General features: G+C 38.5%; 1 protein-coding gene across 1 annotated transcript in view; it reads left to right on the forward strand.

Annotated features, from left to right (window-relative positions):
• The first annotated feature begins 7134 nt into the window (after positions 1 to 7134).
• Positions 7135 to 18019, forward strand: part of LOC150087568 (BAG family molecular chaperone regulator 2) — an 85371-nt gene continuing 74486 nt past the window's right edge. The window contains exon 1 of the mRNA XM_090372131.1: positions 7135 to 7245. Coding sequence (XP_090228257.1) covers positions 7183 to 7245 — 63 coding nt within the window. The 5' untranslated portion in view covers positions 7135 to 7182. The remainder of the gene's footprint in view (positions 7246 to 18019) is intronic.

Consider the following 18019-nt stretch of genomic DNA (forward strand, 5'->3'; position numbering starts at 1 on the left):
TTTCTTTGGTCACAGTATTATTAAATCCGAGAAAATCGAAGCCGATTTTCTCGGGCTGATTCTTAGTAAGAAGGATAACAGGTAGACTGCCAGTTTTTGAAGGTCATTTGCACAGATTCTAAGTCAACTTCTCAAGCGATGGAGATCAGGAGCTTAAAAAAATACATCAGAGCAGATAAAATTGCTTCGTTGGTAGTTGAAAGGTTGGAAGACTGCTGTAAGCAAAATACTAGAGCATAGATCCTTGTGGGACAACACGAACATGAACCGGGCTGGCTTGTATTCCTGAGGAAATATACTTCTTGAGAAGATGTTTCTTTAGGAAGGTTAGCAAGTTGCTTTTAATGTGTAGTACTCCTTACAAAGGCTTAATGAATATAGAGATATACACAATACTTATGGTCAGATTTACAGAGATGCAGCAGCACAGTTACTTCAGGATTCCCGCAACCCTTATTTTAAGGCCTCTAAAAACAAGCATCTACATATGGCATTGAAAGTACTATGTTAAGAACCCAGTCAATTCCACAGACTTCAATCTCATTTGCAACCGAGGAAGAATACAGTACTGACTCGGGTGCACATGGGCATCTGTTTAGTATATAAATAAATAATCTGTTTTAGTATATCCTTCAGTTGTTAAGCGATAAAAGAGATATTCTAAAATTTAGCTATTGTGACGTCTGAAACACAGTAAAGCAATTTGTATATAGAGCAAATAATAAACAAAAATACAATTGCATTTTTTGCACATAACAAAAATAAAGTTGTACAGGGAAAAGGTCGGTACAACTTAGAGCTTACAATACCGGGATCCCGGTCATTTTTTTCCGGTATTGAAATACTGGTATTGATGCAAAAAATACCGGTTTCGCGGTACTAATTTAAATAAATAATTGTTTATAATTTAATCACATAAAGGCTATAAAATCACCTTTATGTGATTATGACATCGTTATCTCTACTAGAAAATGTTCGATAAATCATCGATAGGACACCATGCAACGTTACAACCTGTCCACAATTTTCGGACAACTTCATGTCTGACGGTATCGTAACTCCCACGTCCCATTCCTCCACTACTGACTTTAGTTCAACTTCACCAAGAGTATAAGTTATTTGCGGTTGCTGTTCCCCAGGTGTAAGACCTTGCATTTTGCTGAATTAAAGCACAGCTGCCACTTTTCTGACCATCCCGGAAGTCTATCTAGGTCACTCTGGAGATGCTCTGTTTGGCGGCGATCATTAACTACTCTACTGATCTTTACATTATCTGCAAGTCGCAAGAGCTGACGCCCTCCATCCCTTCATAGATGTCACTTAAGATAATTAAAAACAACAGTGGTCCCAATACTAATCCTTCGGGAACCCCACTTCTTACATTAATCCAATCTGAGGAATAACCATTTATCACAACCCTCTGCCTGGTGCCCTCAAGCCATCGTGCTATCCATCTAAGGATTTTCCTTATGATTCCAGCCTGCTTCAGCTTATAAAGTAATCACTCATGTGGGACTGAGTCAAATGCTTTGCTGAAATCCAAATAAACAATGTCGAAATTATTCCCAAAGTGCAGTTCTTGAGTAATCCTGTCAAAATAGCTAACCAGATTAATTAAACATGATTTTCCATTTACAAAACCATGCTGTGTATCCTACAGAATTCTATTTCCACCTAAATGATCCTGAATTCCACCCTTGATCATTGCCTCCATGATTTTCCCTACTACTGAAGTTAGACTGGCCGGTCGGTAATTTCCCGTTACACTCCTAGAACCGCTTTTATGTTCCAATTTGCACCAATCCAACGGAATCTCTCCTGAGACCAGTGATGCTCTCATAACTAGCCTTAATGGTTCAATGCACTCACTTGCCACCTCCTTTAAGATTATAGGGCATATGCCATCAACCACAGGAGCCTTACTCGCCTGAAGGCGCGAAAGTTCTCATTAAATAATCATTTGAAATTTCAACATCATTAATTACATTTTTTTCGACTTCACTTCCATAATATCTCAATTGACAGAAAGGGGTTTTTTTTAATGTAAATATCGATGCAAAGTAACTGTTTAATTCACCTGCAGCTTCAGCTATGTTATCTAATACTATCACGTCCATTGCATAAGGGTCCAATCTAATTTGCCCTTCTGTTCTTTGCATTTATATTCAAAAATACAGAGCAGAACAGAGCAGTCAAGAAGAATTCCTTAACTGCTCTGTTCTTTATTACCACTCTTTGTTCTCTCCCAGACTCAGTAAAGATACTATAGTGAAAATTATACTTCCCTTAATAAAAGGTCTTTCTCCTTCAGAAAATGATGAACATAATTCAACCATGGAAGACCAACATGGAACAGAACATCAAGTGTTCCGCTCCGAAATAAGAAATTGCCCAACTCCAATGAGATTTTAAAAGATGAACTTGAGTCGGAAATTAATTTTTGCTAAAAAAAGCTGAAAGCCTAGAAAATATGGACTGAGATCGTCTACGATTATCTCAATACCAGAATAGAATTCGAAAGGGCGTTTTCTGCCGCTAATCAAATATTGTATGTACCAATATTAGATCCGTTTTAAACGATCATACTATTTATTGCTTATGTTTGTTAATAGCTCACTTTATTCGGACAGGTAGTGTGGACGCTTAAACACAAGTAAACTTTGCAGTAACAATATGTATTTTTTTGTTTTTAGAATAACTGCAATTTAATGATTTTTCAGAATATTTATTATTGCAATAAAATATTATTTAAAACACGAATTCAAGTAATTACAGTACTTGTTTTTTCCTTTCTTTATTGCACCTAACTGTCATCAAAATTTATTAAGAAAAACGTTTGTTTTTGGAATACCGGTATCTCGGTTACATAAATTAAAAATACCGGTATTAAGATTTTGACCGGTATTGTAAGCCCTAGTACAATCACACTTGTTCCACGTAACGCTGCCTCTGGTTAAAAGTATTTTATCAGGGCCTTTTTGTTGATAACCGTATCAATCCAGAAACATTAGCATTAAATATTAAAAAATTAAAGAAAACTTCTTTGTTATTGAGGATCGTTGACCTAAAACGCAATCAAGAAATCATCTGAAATGCATGAGAGCGTTCTGAAGTCACGTGGTAGAGCAGACAACAGTAACACAGCTGTTCGCCGACGCGTTGACAACCGACCTTCACAATGCTGCCAGATCCCCCGTGCTGTGAGAATGAATGACACCCAAGATCGCCTTCAGTGTCGGGGAAGGGCCACGAGCGAAGGCTCGTGCCTAGTAAATACGACAGACATTCAAACAAATATAAACGCTCTTGTTCCAGCAGTGGTTGCGTGGTGCGTGTGTCTTGGCAAAGTTCAGCAGCGCGAGGTACCATGGGTAAGCTTCCTGCCGGAATGCTGTCAGAAGTACTGCGGTGTACACGAAGCAAACAGAAGTGATGGAAGCCAGCTGCTTTTACCTGGCCTCATCCGGGCCACCGTGAGAAACTTATTCTCTCTCTCTCTCCTCTTCTCACAACATTACAAGTAGCGACAGATTTACCAATAGGCACATAATAGTCAGGAAACTGCCTACAGGCGAACGTCTCTATTTTCGAATCTTATTCGGGTACGAACGTAAAAAGTTATCGAAATTGGGGGGGGGGGGGGGTACTGGCAGAGTTATATCTACGACCCAAATTACAACATACAATTGACAGAAAATGCATTCCAAAAATTCCCTGCAACATATCTTTTCAAATAATTTTGACACCTTTTTTTTTTTCTCATATAAAAGATAAATTCGATTCTTAAGGTCAAACACAAATTTAAAGTAGAAGTAATTTTTTTTTTGAAAAAAAAAAAAAGACCCAACTTGATCCGGTGTCATAAATATGTTGGCATCAAATCAAGATTTCTGAGAGTCGCCATTACTTCCTGGGTTAAAAAAACAGCAGTAGAGTTCTGGCAACTATAAAAATATCGTTGCAGACGTGCTGATTCCACTCAAACGAAAGAAATGGCAAACGGAATTAGGGGTCCCCCTAATTCTGTTGCTATTTTGCGTGTTGCACGTCCATTTAGATGGAATCATACGAATTCCTGAGACAATAAAATACATTGCGAGAGGCGACCGGTCGTGAATTACATAAATTACTTCAATACTGCATTACCTTGTTTCTATTCAGACACACATACAATACTTCTAAAGTCATTGAGACAGAGAAAGGGCTTTCTTCTTTAAACGGACCATACTGTATTTTTAATGAGGATTCTGAGTGAGAGTAGTTAACGTTATTGGCTTTATGGCGAATAGACATTTTAGACAATAACGTTCCAGCGTATTATGCCTGTACAAAGTGTACAAATTGTGTGCGTGTTCACCGGCCAATTTGCATATTGTACGAGCTTATTGTAAAAGTTAATTGGTCTCCTCTGCGATCAACGAACTACAACTCTGATTGAAGAGGCCTTACGTATTTTGTGGTTAGCGGCGAGAGTGCTTAGCACGCGTTCCTTGAGTGGACCGGGGGTTCAAGCCCGTGACTACTAAATACGATAAATATTTGTATTGACGATTTATTGTAAATTCTACTGACTTGGTTGTCGTGCCGGAGTATAAACAGAAATTTTAAGAACGAAAGTATAATTTTCTCAACAGCTGCTAATTGAGTTTTCCAAAATTTCGGCAGGGCAATGTATAAGCCTAGATTTATTGCCTAACCGGTGAGGGCCGATTTCTTTACTGCCTACACCTAAAATCAGGAACAGAAAGCAATCTTTCAGAGAAGTGTTTGACAACATTACACACTTCACATTTCATTGAGATCATTTTTTTGATGTTTCAAGAAAATTATCAACAAAGAAAGAAATCACAAATACATGTCGCTGATCTCTCTCTCGCTAGTGTGGAGTACTTCAAAATTTAGCTTTCTCTTTCTCCAAACTTTGCATTTACTTTGTTTTGCATGGTGGTCAGAAAATAATTTGACATATTGTTGTTCTCCAGGTCATCTCATCTCATCTCATCTAGGAAGACGAGCCGACCTGCTTAACACCCTCTGCCTTAAGGCTGTTCATTCTGTTTCCTGTTGGGGCTGAATAAATGAGATATCTTAAATTAATACAATATAGTCCTGTTTTATATTGATTGCAACATATATATATATAACTAGATCTATTTATATAGATAACTAGATTCCTTTTCGTGGTGATTGAAGAGGCCTTTCTTTGCAAACTTAAGTTCAGCCCACTTATGCGACTGATGCACGTGTCGGTCAAAGACGTCATCATAAAATGGCCACAAAAGACTTCGAAATACAGCAATAGAAGGCGAAAACCTCAAATCTTAGTCCGGATAAGGAGGACTGGCAAGTTCCAACATCTCTTCTTGCACCCTGGCGCCCCTCCCTCCCTTCTTTCGTATTCTGAGATCGACCCTGATTAGAGGTTACTCGGTGTTTTCTACAGGAAATTCAGTTCTTCCAGCAAACGGAGAAACTCCGAGAATGCACTGTGCAGTCGGTAATAGACCGCCTGAACCTGTTATTTAAGTCAATTTACGAAACATGACAGTAAAACGCATAATGGACCCAAATAAATGACCCAGTTGCAGAGATACGCTCTCTCCGTAATTAAACAAACGAATGTAGTACAAAATCTTTAATGCACGAGTTTTTAATTTAGCATAATGGCGTTATTCATAATGAATAATTCGCCATATTGGAATTATTCATCTGATCAGCGTGGCTCAAGGCAAAATACAAAAATCATGCAGTTGTGAAATTTTATTTTGGTTTGTATTTCATATTTTCGTTTAAAATATGAAATACAGAAAAAATATATATAATTCATTCATTATTTACTTCTGAAGAAACTTTACGCAACATTTTCACCACCAGCCCTACACATGACATTTTATTTGATTAGACCACCCCAACCTTCTCGCGTTTCCTAATTAGTGAATTGCTCCTTAAGGTAAATTTAATTTCTCCATCTTGTTTCAATATTTATCCTCAGAAGTGAGAATTCCCATGAATTCTCATAAATATTTTAATTGCTATTTTCAGTTTACAGATTGTTTAGAATGTCAGCTCAACTAGCAAAGAAACAAAAATGTTGAAATGAAGAGGGGCGTAGAATTTCAAGAATCTTGGAGTCAGAGATTTGGTATGATTACAGAACACAAAATGCATAATTTTATGTTCTGAAACACGAGGGCAGTTTTTTTAAAATACTTAGCCAATTTTGGCACGCGATTCCGCCAATTTTGTGTTGTGGGCACGCGATGGTAGTTTTTTTTTTTTAAAGATTTAGTCAATTTTGGCACGCACCCTTAAGAAGGTTCGTCATCCCTTACCTAGAAATTATGTTAGGCACAACTTCTTCCATTTGACCACTTTTCGTATTCTGATCGGTAGCGCTGATACTCGTACTACGCACTAGAAATTATGGTGAGAACCCCGGAACAAAAACTTTGTAGCTGCAACACACAACGTAACCCTAATAAACTAAACTTGATATTGTGCATGCAAGCGATACAACTCTGGCAGTTGTGAAAGGAAGCTACGGATTTCTTATTTCCAAGATCGTCAGAGACGTATTTAGAGTACCCTCCTACGCCGACCGACGCTGTCTACAAGCGCGTGTAACATGTGGAGCGTGCACGTAAGCTTCGCCCTTCCAAGCAGACGACAGCGCTTACCGAGCTTACAGGTGATTGAACATAAACGTTTTCGCTCGATAAATGTCTAATTTATAATATTTATTCCCTCCCGATTGTTTAGAATGTCTAGAATTAATTCCGTTAATAAAATAATTATTTAAGTCCTTATATATATATAATTATATAATGATAATAATTATTATTATTAATAATTATTTAAGTCCTTAAATAATTATGAAGCTTCGTATTAAAGTACGCCGTGTTGCGGAAATTATAGGCATAAGCGAGACAGTTTCATATTAAACGCGCATTAAAAATGTTTTTATAGATTTAAACTTTTTTAAGTTATTTAATTAAAAATAATAATTAGTTTTTAATTATTTCAACAGTACATTTACCAAATTTCACTTATGTATTTAGGAAGAGAGTGTTGGACGAGAGTGTGATTCCTTAATGGATATATTGGTAAGGAGGGAAACGTGCTTGTCAGTTTAACGTTTTCTTAGAATTTTAAGTGTGTGATTAGCTTTTCTTACCTTACCATATGTATCGCCTACTAATAGTACCTGAGCCGGAACAACGGCAAAAGAAGAAGTGGAGGGAACGCGTAAGTTTTTTTTTTTTCCCCGTTATTTTGTGTAGAATACTTATGACAAAATCCCCCTATAGAAATTGAGAGGGGACAATGGCATCTCAATTAGTTTTGGTTATTTCAGTAACCAAAACCGTGGAAAAGATTGTTAAAAAGTAATTTTTGTTTATGAATTCTTTTATTAGTTGTTTATCTTAATAAAATGTAGTCACAATTATTTAATTGAATGAATATGCTTCGTAAATAGAAATTAATAATCAGATTATTAATTTCTATTTGCAACCCCCTCCCCCCCACACAAGAATAATTTGCTTTCTTCTTTGGTATTACTGCTAATTGAATGGAAATTGCATTTCGAACTTATTAGTTTTTATTTTTGAACATTTGTATTCTGCTGCAAATGCTAATTAATCCGAGAGCTTGCCTCGCAATAGTAATGAAATCTAAATCCCGGAAATTAAAATACAGTACATATTTATAATCACCCCAGCCCCCAGTAATGACTCTTCTGCATCTATAAATGCTGTATTTAAATACAGTACTTATATACGCGGAGGTGGGCAAAGACATTATTATTATTATTAGCCATATGGTGCAAGGAAGCCTGAGGCTTATGCTGCACCGGCCAAAAAAAAAAATCCTGAGAAAGATAGAGGGGTAGAAAGGAATCACCAAGAAAGAGAAGAATGATGATATCCTTGTGAATCATTCCTCTGGTCGTTCTGAAGCGTAAAAGGAAAATTTATTTATTTACTTTGTGATCAGGAGAGGATTTGTAAAATTTTTAGTACTGCTTTAGCAGACTCCGAAAATTTACAAAAATTCGTACACCTACTCCTCGTAGGTATTCGTGTGCGATCTTCTGGGGATCATGGAAATTAAATAATGACTCTTTTTGAACTTTGGTATATTGAATGAATTGTAGAATTTCTTAGGATACCGATTTAATTGACTCAAATTAATAGCGTAGCATATTTTTTACGGTACTCACCTTTTTGTATAATCTGCAGTTGATGCTTAAGATAGGGTGGCTGCTAATTTGAATTTAAAATTGGGATTAATATGGATAAATTTTGAAAACAGTTTAAAATATACCCAAGGAAATAGAAGTACACATCTTCGTCCTTGGTTGTCAAAGAATTTAAGATTGAAATTATGGAATTATAACTGTGAACCGAGGGTATACTTTGGTATATTTAAAAAGAAAAAAAAAATGATATTCTTGCATAATTTTATCATTATGCAGGAATGTCTTCCCTCCCTCTGTCTTTTTACGCCCATAAGTTATTTCTGCGTACGCTCCCGTTTCCTGTAACTGAGGAAATTGTCACTTCCTCTATTATTTGAAAGATTCAGACATTATTGAGCGGATATTATTGGTCGCTTATAGCATTTATTTTTGTCATGGCTGAACAAGGAAATTCAAGCTGCTACTTCCAGGGTAAACTTGATCGTTTGGAGAGGGGAGAGATTTCCGACATGAAATTTTAAACTTGAAGATATTATTATTAGCCATATAGTGTAAGGAAGCCTGAGGCTTTTGCTGCACCAGCCAAAAAAAAAAACAAAAAAGAGAGAATTTCTGAGTTAGTATTAGTATTAGTAACGGCCGTATGGTGCAAGAAAGCCTATGGCTTATGCTGCACCAGCCAAAAAAAAAAAAAAAAATCCGAACAAAACAATGATAAAAACAAAAATTAAATAAATAAATAAATAATAATAATTAATAAATAAATAAAAATAATAAAATGAAATTAAAAATTAAATAAAAATGAAATTAAAAATTAAATAAAAAGGAAATTAATCCTATCATCCTATGCGCTTCCCTTACCCCCGAAAGTACTATCCAGATGACCTTTGAATTTCCCCAAACTGTCGGCCTCTACCACCCATGAGGGCAACTTATTCCAGTAATTTATAACTCGCTGGCTAAAATAAAACTTCCTGCAGTCCAATCTAAACATTTCCCCGCGTAACTTGAATTTATGTCCCCTAGTTCTAGCATCGTTTATAATCTTGAAAATTTTGTCCTCATTCATTTTACTGATGCCTCTCAGAGCCTTAAACACCTCAATCAAATCTCCCCTAAGGTGTCTAGTTTCCAAACTCTGCAACCCACATATTCGAAGTCTTTCTTCATATGGACGCCCTTTTGCCGATCTCACCAGGCGAGTTACCCTTCTTTGCACCCTTTCAAGAAGCTCGATGTCTTTCTTTAGGTGCGGTCTCCATACTTGAACACAGTATTCCAAGTGTGGTCTAACATAGGCCTTATATAATGGGATTATCACGTCCCTATCTCTACTTGCAAAAGTTCGATAGATCATCGATAGGACACCATGGGCCTTCCTTGCAACCTGTTTACAATGCTCAGAGAATTTCATGTCTGACCGTATCGTAACACCCAAGTCCCTTTCCTCCAGTACTGGGTTTAGTTGAACTCCACCAAGTGAATAGGTTATTTTGGGATTACTGTTTCCCAGGTGTAATACCTTACACTTTGTTGGATTAAAGCACAGCTGCCATTTTTCTGACCATTCTTGAAGTCTATCTAGGTCTCTCTGAAGAAGCCCAGCTTGACAGTGATCATTAACTACTCTACCAATTTTAACATCATCTGCAAATTTAGACATCACGCCCTCTATCCCTTCATCAATGTCGTTTATGAAAATTAAAAACAACAGTGGTCCTAATACTGATCCTTGGGGAACCCCACTTCTTACATCAACCCAATCTGAGGAATAGCCATTTATCACAACCCTCTGCCTCCTGCCCTGAAGCCATCCTTCTATCCATCTAAGGATTTTTCCAGTGATTCCAACCTGTTCCAGCTTATAAAGCAACCGCTCATGTGGGACTGAGTCAAAAGCTTTGCTGAAATCTAAATAAACAATGTCGAAATTATTCCCTAAATCCAGCTCGTGAGTGACCCTTTCGAAATAGCGAACCAGATTTGTTAAACATGATTTTCCCTTTACAAAACCATGCTGAGTATCCTTGAGAATTTCAATTCGATCTAAATGATCCTGAATTCCACCCTTGATCAATGCCTCCATGATTTTCCCTACTACTGAAGTCAGACTGACAGGTCGATAATTTCCCACTTCACTTTTAGAGCCACCCTTATGTATGGGAGATACATTTGCACTTTTCCAATCCAAGGGAATCTCCCCAGAGTCTAGTGATGCTCGCATAACCAGCCTCAGTGGTTCAATGCACTCGCTTGCCGCCTCTCTCAAGATTATAGGGTATATTCCATCAACTCCAGGAGCCTTACTAGTCTGTAGGCTTGAAAGTTTTTTCATTAGATAATCTTGCGAAATTTCAATATCATTAATTACATATTTTTTAACTTCGCTCCCACAATTTCCCATTGTCACAAAAGGCTTTTCATTTGTAAATATCGATGCAAAATAACTGAGTTCATCTGCAACGGCAGCTGGTGTATTTATTACTATCCCCTTTCCCTTACGTAAAGGTCCGATCTGGTTTGTCCTGCTCTTCTTGGCATTTATATATGTGAAGAATTCTTTATCCCCCCTCTTTGCTCTGTTTGCTAGTGATTTCTCATAAACTGCCTTTGCCTGTCGAACCTTTTCTGTGGCTCTATTACACATCACCTTGTAGCTGTTATAGGCTTCAGTACTTTTTAATGCTCTGTAACCTTTCCATGCCACCTTTTTCTGCTCAAGTAATGCGGCAACTTCACTATTCATCCAACTTGGAACCCTTCTCGTGGAGTATTTTTTTAATGGTATATACGCATTCAAGGCATCGGTGATTAATGTTTTAAAAGTGTACCACAGTTCAAATGTATTCATTCTCTGCGCGATATCTACCCAGTTAATAGAGGCCATGTAGTACCTTAAGGCATCGTAATTTCCTTTTCTGAAATTAAAACCCATTCCTTTGCCTTTTACTTCTGCTACCTCTCTCGTCATCATCCACCGTAGAACTCCGTGATCACTTCCTGCTACTGGTTCCTCTACTGTCAGCCCTGTTATGTCATCTGATTCATGTGTGATGATGAGGTCTAGGATATTCTTTTCTCTAGTACTTTCCCTGACATGTTGATACAAATAACAGTCATCTAGTTGATTTAAAAATTTTGTTCCCCATGTCGAGTTTCCTTCCCATTTACTCCAATCAATTAGAGGCAAATTGAAATCACCCATAATAAGACATTGACGCTTACTTGCCCATTCCATTTGCATGTAGAGGCTTTTGTCATAGTCTTCACAATCACCTGGTCTGTAGATTACTCCTACTCGCATTGTACCTTTGTTTCCAACTATCTCACACCATACAGACTCTATACTAGCATGTGAAATGTCTGAATCTGGGAAAGCTATCGTCGCACTCAGGCTGCTTCTGATAAGAAGCATTACCCCACCACCCCTTCTATCTACTCTATCCTTCCTAAATACATTATACAAGCCGTACTGAAACTCATCATCCCCAATTTCCGGGTGGCACCACGTCTCTGTAAGCCCTATTATGTCCGCGTTACTTGTTTTAACCAGCAGTTCGAATTCGCTCATTTTATTGACGACACTTCTAACGTTACTGTATAAACAATTAAGATTTACTGTTCTTGTATATTTAACAACCCTAACACAACCCTTGAAGTTTTTTAGGCTCTCTTCCCTGATATTAGCTACCTGCTCACTTGAAACGTCTTTGGCCCCAGAACATCTAGATAATACGTCCAGTTCGGGTAACAGATAAGAACTCTAAGAGTTAACAGATAAGAGTTACCCAGAGAGAGACAGAGTCAGAAGGGCATCACAAAGAAAGAGAAGAATGATGGTATCCTGCTCTGGACCCTGGGTGTGCCAAGTCAATATTCACCAGATGTGAGCCCCTAGGGTTCGCAATTCTTAATGAAAAACACGTGCTCACTTTTCTTCTAAGAAGTTTGACCCGTTTATTGGGGAGCTGTCAATCATGATGACGGAAAACCAATGAGAGATTGCTGAGTTTGATTGGCAGCAAAGGGACAAGTTGCTGAATACTGGAAAACTAGTTTCCGGTGAAAGGAAGCCAAGGCGTATTATTTATTGATCAGCGTGATCATGTCTGGTGTGATCTAAATGTCCACTATGTTTCTACAACATATTAGTGGAACGGAATAAGGAGATGATTATTCCTTTTTATAAGGTAATGGTCAGGACACACCTTGAATACTGCACTCAGGTCTGAAGGCCTCGTTTTAGGAAGGATGAATTGCTAGAACTAGAACAGAGAGGGGGGGCAACAAGAATGGTGAGGGGAATAAAGGCTTAAATTGTGCAAATTGCAGCGTCTGGAGACTAGGCACCTGCGAGGTGATCTGATTGAAGTGTACCGGTTAGGTTATGTTAGTAAGGCCTTGAATGGTTTGATAATATCTTCAAGTACAAGGCCTTGTATGGCTTGAGCAAGCTCAGTGCTGATGGGATTCTTCTGGTTGCTCAGATTACGAACCTGAAGGAGCATAAATTGAAACTATGTATATATTAAGTGCATCATTAATACACAGCCATTTCTGAATAAACAGAATATTTATAAGGCGGCATCGTTTTAAGTTATATCTCATATTGTGAATACCTTCACAACGAGTTGCCATGATATTGCACTACTTCGAATAAGTAACGCTCCACTTAAGGAGAAGACTAATGTTACTTATTCTCAGATAGGAGTGGAAGAGGAAAAGAAACGGTGTAGAAGAATGAAAGGGACAGTAACTCCTTCAACTCAAACTCCTCGAATAGGCAACGCTTCCCCAGTTGAGAAGGCTGTTGTTACCTATTCTTGGAAACTCCTGACATTATCAGGGTCCCCCTGGTGCCGTTTCAGGGCTATTTGGCCCTTCTTCGGTGGATGGGTAGGTACCCAAGTGATTCAATGATGGCAAAACAGTTATGAAACGGTGCCGTCTGGATGGTGGTACCTATCTGAGAATAAGTAACATTAGTCTTCTCCTTAGGTGACATGGACATGTGGACATGTGTTTTTGTAAAGGGCGGCTCCTAGAACGTGAGTTCAACTCCGCCTCGTATCTCTGTGAAGAACAGTATCACTACAAATGGGCCAGATGTGTGTGACGTCGGTTTGTGTGTATTATGTGTGTTCTGTTGTTATGTTCTGACCGCTTGGCTACCCAGAAGCATCAGTCACCTGGACAGATGATTCTGGGTACTCGTCCACACCACGGGAAGGTGGGCCAGTCCCAATGGAGCACGTACTGTCTCGATACGAGACTCTGAACCACCTGATGTTGCCAAAAGGTGGGCCAGATTTCTCTGGGGGCCCACTCCAGAGAGGGAAAAAAATAATAATAATAAAAAATAAATAAATAAAATAAAAATTAAACTAAAAACAGAAACAAAATGTATTTCCCGTGGTGAAAAAAAAAAAAAAAATAGAAAAATAAAAAATAATAATAATAAATAAATAAATTAAAAAAAAATAATAATAAATAAATAAAAAAAATAAAAAATATAATAATAAAATAAATAATTAAATAAAATAAGAAAAATAAAATAAATTCCCTCTGATGGGGGGGAAAAAAAAAAAAAAGAGCTGTCTGGCACCAATGATAGTCCACATCCCAGTTGTCAGAACAGAGCACGAGTTAAAAAAAAAAAAAAAAAAAAAAAATGAAGCTAAGTAAATGAAAAAAAAAATAATAATTAAAGAATAATTAAATAATTTTAATCCCACAGTGAAGAGGAAGATGTAAGTCGGGGTGCCAGCAGAGAGAGAGTAAGAGGGGAAAAAAAAATGTGAGAGTGGTTATCTATCCTGCACAGAGGGAAAAAGAAGAAAAGGTGAGCCAAGGCTGCTCCTAGTTCCAGGGCAGGACCCGGAAACAGTGCAGAATGCAGGTTTGAGGAAAAATAAAAAAGAATAAATAAAAATAATAATAAAATAAAAATAATTAAAGAATAAATAAATAATTTTAATCCCACACCCTGGCTACAGTGAAGAGAGAGATGTAAATCGGGTGCCAGCAGAGAGAGAATGAAAAAAAAAAAAAAAAAAAATGGGAGAGTGGTTATCTATCCTGCACAGAGTGGGAAAGAAGAAAAGGTGAGCCAAAGCTGCTCCTAGTTTCAGGGCAGGACCCGGAAACAATGCAGAACGGAGGTTAGGAAAAAAAAAAAAAAATAGTCAGTAGAAGGGGTGACTTTCAGTTGGCACTGGAATTGTTAATGATCGGCATTTCCACGTCGGTGATTGACGATCAGTGTCCTCCTCCAGGCAAATACCTCAGCTGCAAAGGTCTGGAAGGCTTCGAGGTTGTTTTGGGTACATATCAGTTGATGCAGATCTCCTGGATCTTATTCTGGAGACGGTTTCTGATGTCGTTGTAATGTACACACTCCAGAAGCAAGTGTTTCCAACTTTCACTTTGTCCGCAAAAGCAGTAGGGAGTGTCGATGAGTCCCAGTGTATGCAGTTTCTCATTTAGAGAACCGTGTCCGGTAAGGAGAAAGGATGATTCGAGGCTGAGGGAGAACCATCAGGCGTTATTTTTAGTGATTGCGAAGGTTACCTCCGGAAGAAAACTCCGAGTTTCAACCCCTACAGTAGAAGAATCCCATCTGGTCTGCCATACATTGAAGAGTTTATTGAGACATCGAGATTTCTCCTGCTTTATATCTGTAGTTAGTGAGAGTTCTATATCCAGGATCGTTGCCGGAATACCTTTTTTTAATTCGATAGCAGAGCCCCTTGTAGATTGTGTAAAGGTCGAGAGGGAGGGTGCCTGCTATAACTTGGAGAGCTGCTGTAGAGACTGTACGGCAGATTCGATGGGTCGCCAGTAACATAGCTCTTTGTATAGAGTTTAGCTTTTCTTTCATCTTAATGATGGGAACTCTGTGAAACCAGACCCCGGCAGCATAGGTTACTATTAGGAGAAAGACAGCTTTATAATAAAGAAGAAGGGTTCGTTTTGATAGTCCCCACTCACTTCTTGAGATCCGTATAATTGCGGCGGAGAACTTTTGGGTCTTGGAACTCAGATGCTGTAGATGGGGGAAGAAAGACAGACGGTTGTCTATTACTACTCCCAGGACTTTTGTCTGTTCTACGAAGGTTAGCTGGGTTCCGTTGATTTTGACCTGGGGAGGCCTTCGCAAGTCGAGTCGGTTTTTAAACACCATCATCTTAGTTTTGGCAGGGTTGATTTGCAATTTGTTGATTGTTCTCCAGGTAGAGAGATGGTTGAGTACTCGCTGTGCTGTGGATTCGAGGGCTGCTCTGGAATGACCAGCGACCACGATGGTGAGGTCGTCGGCGAATGCTATGATTTTCGTTTTTTCAAAACTGTTACTGAGCCAGCTCTGGAGCACCATATTCCACACCAAGGGCTCCAGGACAGAGCCCTGGGGACACCCACGGTGGATGGGTTTAAGGACTTTGTGATATTTTGACTTAACTACTATTGTACGTTGTGAGAAGTAGCTTCTGAACAGCCAGTAAAGATTGTTTGGACATTCTGCTGTGCGAAGACGTTCCAGTGCACTTTCCCACCATACATTATCGAAGGCCCCCTCGAAGTCAATAAACAGAGCGAGTTCATATTTGGATTGCGAAGTTTCCAGATGCAGGATCAAATCAGAGAGGGCATCTTCACATGATCTGCCATGGGTGAATCCATATTGGGCTGGTGAAATCATACCTTTGGAGAGAAAGAGATTCTTGATTCGGATGGCCATTAGTCTTTCCAAGGTCTTGCCCAAGTTTGCCAGCAGGGCAATTGGTCTGTATGAACGAGGGTTTGTTATTGGTTTATTTGGTTTTGGTATTAGGCGGAGAAGTGCAACCTTCCAGGGCTGGGGGAACTTTGATTTTTGGAGGCATTTATTGTACAATAATAGAAGATGTTCTGGCTTTAATTTGTGAAATCTAATGATGAAGGCATATTCAATTAAATCCAGTCCCGGGCACTTTTTCGTATTTACTTTTTTGAGGACCTGATTCAATTCCAGACCGGTGAAGGGTTCAGCTTGGGTCTGTGTTATATATTTGGAATTCTTCTTCCGGATACTTTTGTGTTCCGGCAAGTCATTCTGAGGGTTGTCGTCTGGGAAGAGCTTATTTATGATGGCACTGACAGTCAGTCCAGTTAGTGGTTTCATTTTGATCAGCCTGGACAGTGCCATAGAGGTGAATATAGTGTGCATAGTGTTAGGGTCGGGCGCCACCTGTGGTTTCCCACATCTGCGCCATATGTACACTGTGAAGAAATACAGAACACTGTAAATGCCAGAAAAAGTGTAGTGTGTTGAATGTGTAGTTTTGTGTTGGGTTCTGTTGTATGTCCTGGCATTTGGCCGCAGGGCCCCTGGTGGAACCCCACGTTGCCCGCACACACCACTAGGAGGTAGCCAGGCTGCCCATTATTCTCTGGCAGGTCTCCGTCAGAGTCGCCTGAGCTTCCTGAACGGAGACCAATTAAAAAAAAAATAAAATAAAAAAAAAAAAATAATAAATAATAAATAAAATAAATAAATAAAAAAAATAAAAATAAATAAAAAAATAAAATAATAAATAAAAAAAAATAATAATAATAAAATAAAAAATTAATAAAAAAAATAAATAAATAAAAAAAATAATAAAATAAAAAAAATAAAAAAAAATAATAAAAAAAATAAATTAAATTAAAAAAATAATAATAATAATAAAATAAAATAAAAAGTATATAAATAATAAAAATAAATAAAATATAAGGTAGAGTGCGGCAGTACAGGGTGTACGGAAGAAGATGGGGGATGAAAGTAAGAGTAAGGGGATGTAGGTAAGGGCATCCCATAAATTGACAGTGGAGCATATGCCCCACCAGGAGAAAAGGGGAGGGGATAACTCCAGAAGGGTAGAAAAACCACTCAGCGAGAGTGCTGAGTGTGACTTATATTTTGCGGTGGAGTGGTCAAGACCACTGGAGCCTACCAAACCATATGGAAAGTTAGCAGGTAATCCTACTTTGGATGTTCCAGGGTTAGCAAGTCGATACTGGTAAAACAGTCAAGTACAGATTTTTTTTTATTTCGAGTTTGAGTAAGTCCTTTACAAGTTTCTATCCCTGGCTTGAGTTGGTTGTAGAGTCCTACGCCTAGAAAAGAGGTTCTGTACGTACTCCGTTAATGATTTATAATATTGTTCTTCAGAAATCAGCAGGTGCTCCTGTCCTTGAGGTATGTGTTGTAGCCTGGTGTACAGTGTTCCTCGAAGATCGTTATAAATTGGGCAGTTATAAAGAAGATGGTCCCAATCTTCAATTTCTCCACATGTACAGTAGGGGTTATTGATGATTCCCAAGGTAGTCAACTTATGATTTATAGAGCCGTGTCCAGTTATAATATATGTACAGTAGAGGCCAGGAGAGAACCAAGGCGGCGACTTTGGATAAACTAGTTTGACATCCGGGATGAATTTCTTAGTTATTAGGCCCTTGTCCGTCTCCTCCCATCTTGTCTGCCAGATTTGTAGTAGCATGGCAGCTAGTTTTTTCTTTTCTTGCTTGCAGTCAGTGCGGGTGTCGATGGTATGTCCAAAGATGGTAGCTGGGATTCCCCGCGACAGGCAGTAGTGCAATCCTCGACGGATAACCTCCAAGTCAAGGGGGAGGACACCTGCAAGAACCTGTAGGGCCGGAGAACTTACTGTGCAACAGGCCCTGGTAATGGCAAGCAGTATACTTCGCTGAATTGTTTCCAGTTTGCTTTTATTGCGAACAATTATTGCTCTATGGTACCAAATCCCAGATCCGTATGTAATAACAGGGAGGAATATAGTG

Source organism: Mastigoproctus giganteus, chromosome 4 (assembly GCF_048544385.1).
Source record: "Mastigoproctus giganteus isolate SK-2022 chromosome 4, ASM4854438v1, whole genome shotgun sequence".
Classification (NCBI taxonomy): Eukaryota; Metazoa; Arthropoda; class Arachnida; order Uropygi; family Thelyphonidae; genus Mastigoproctus; species Mastigoproctus giganteus.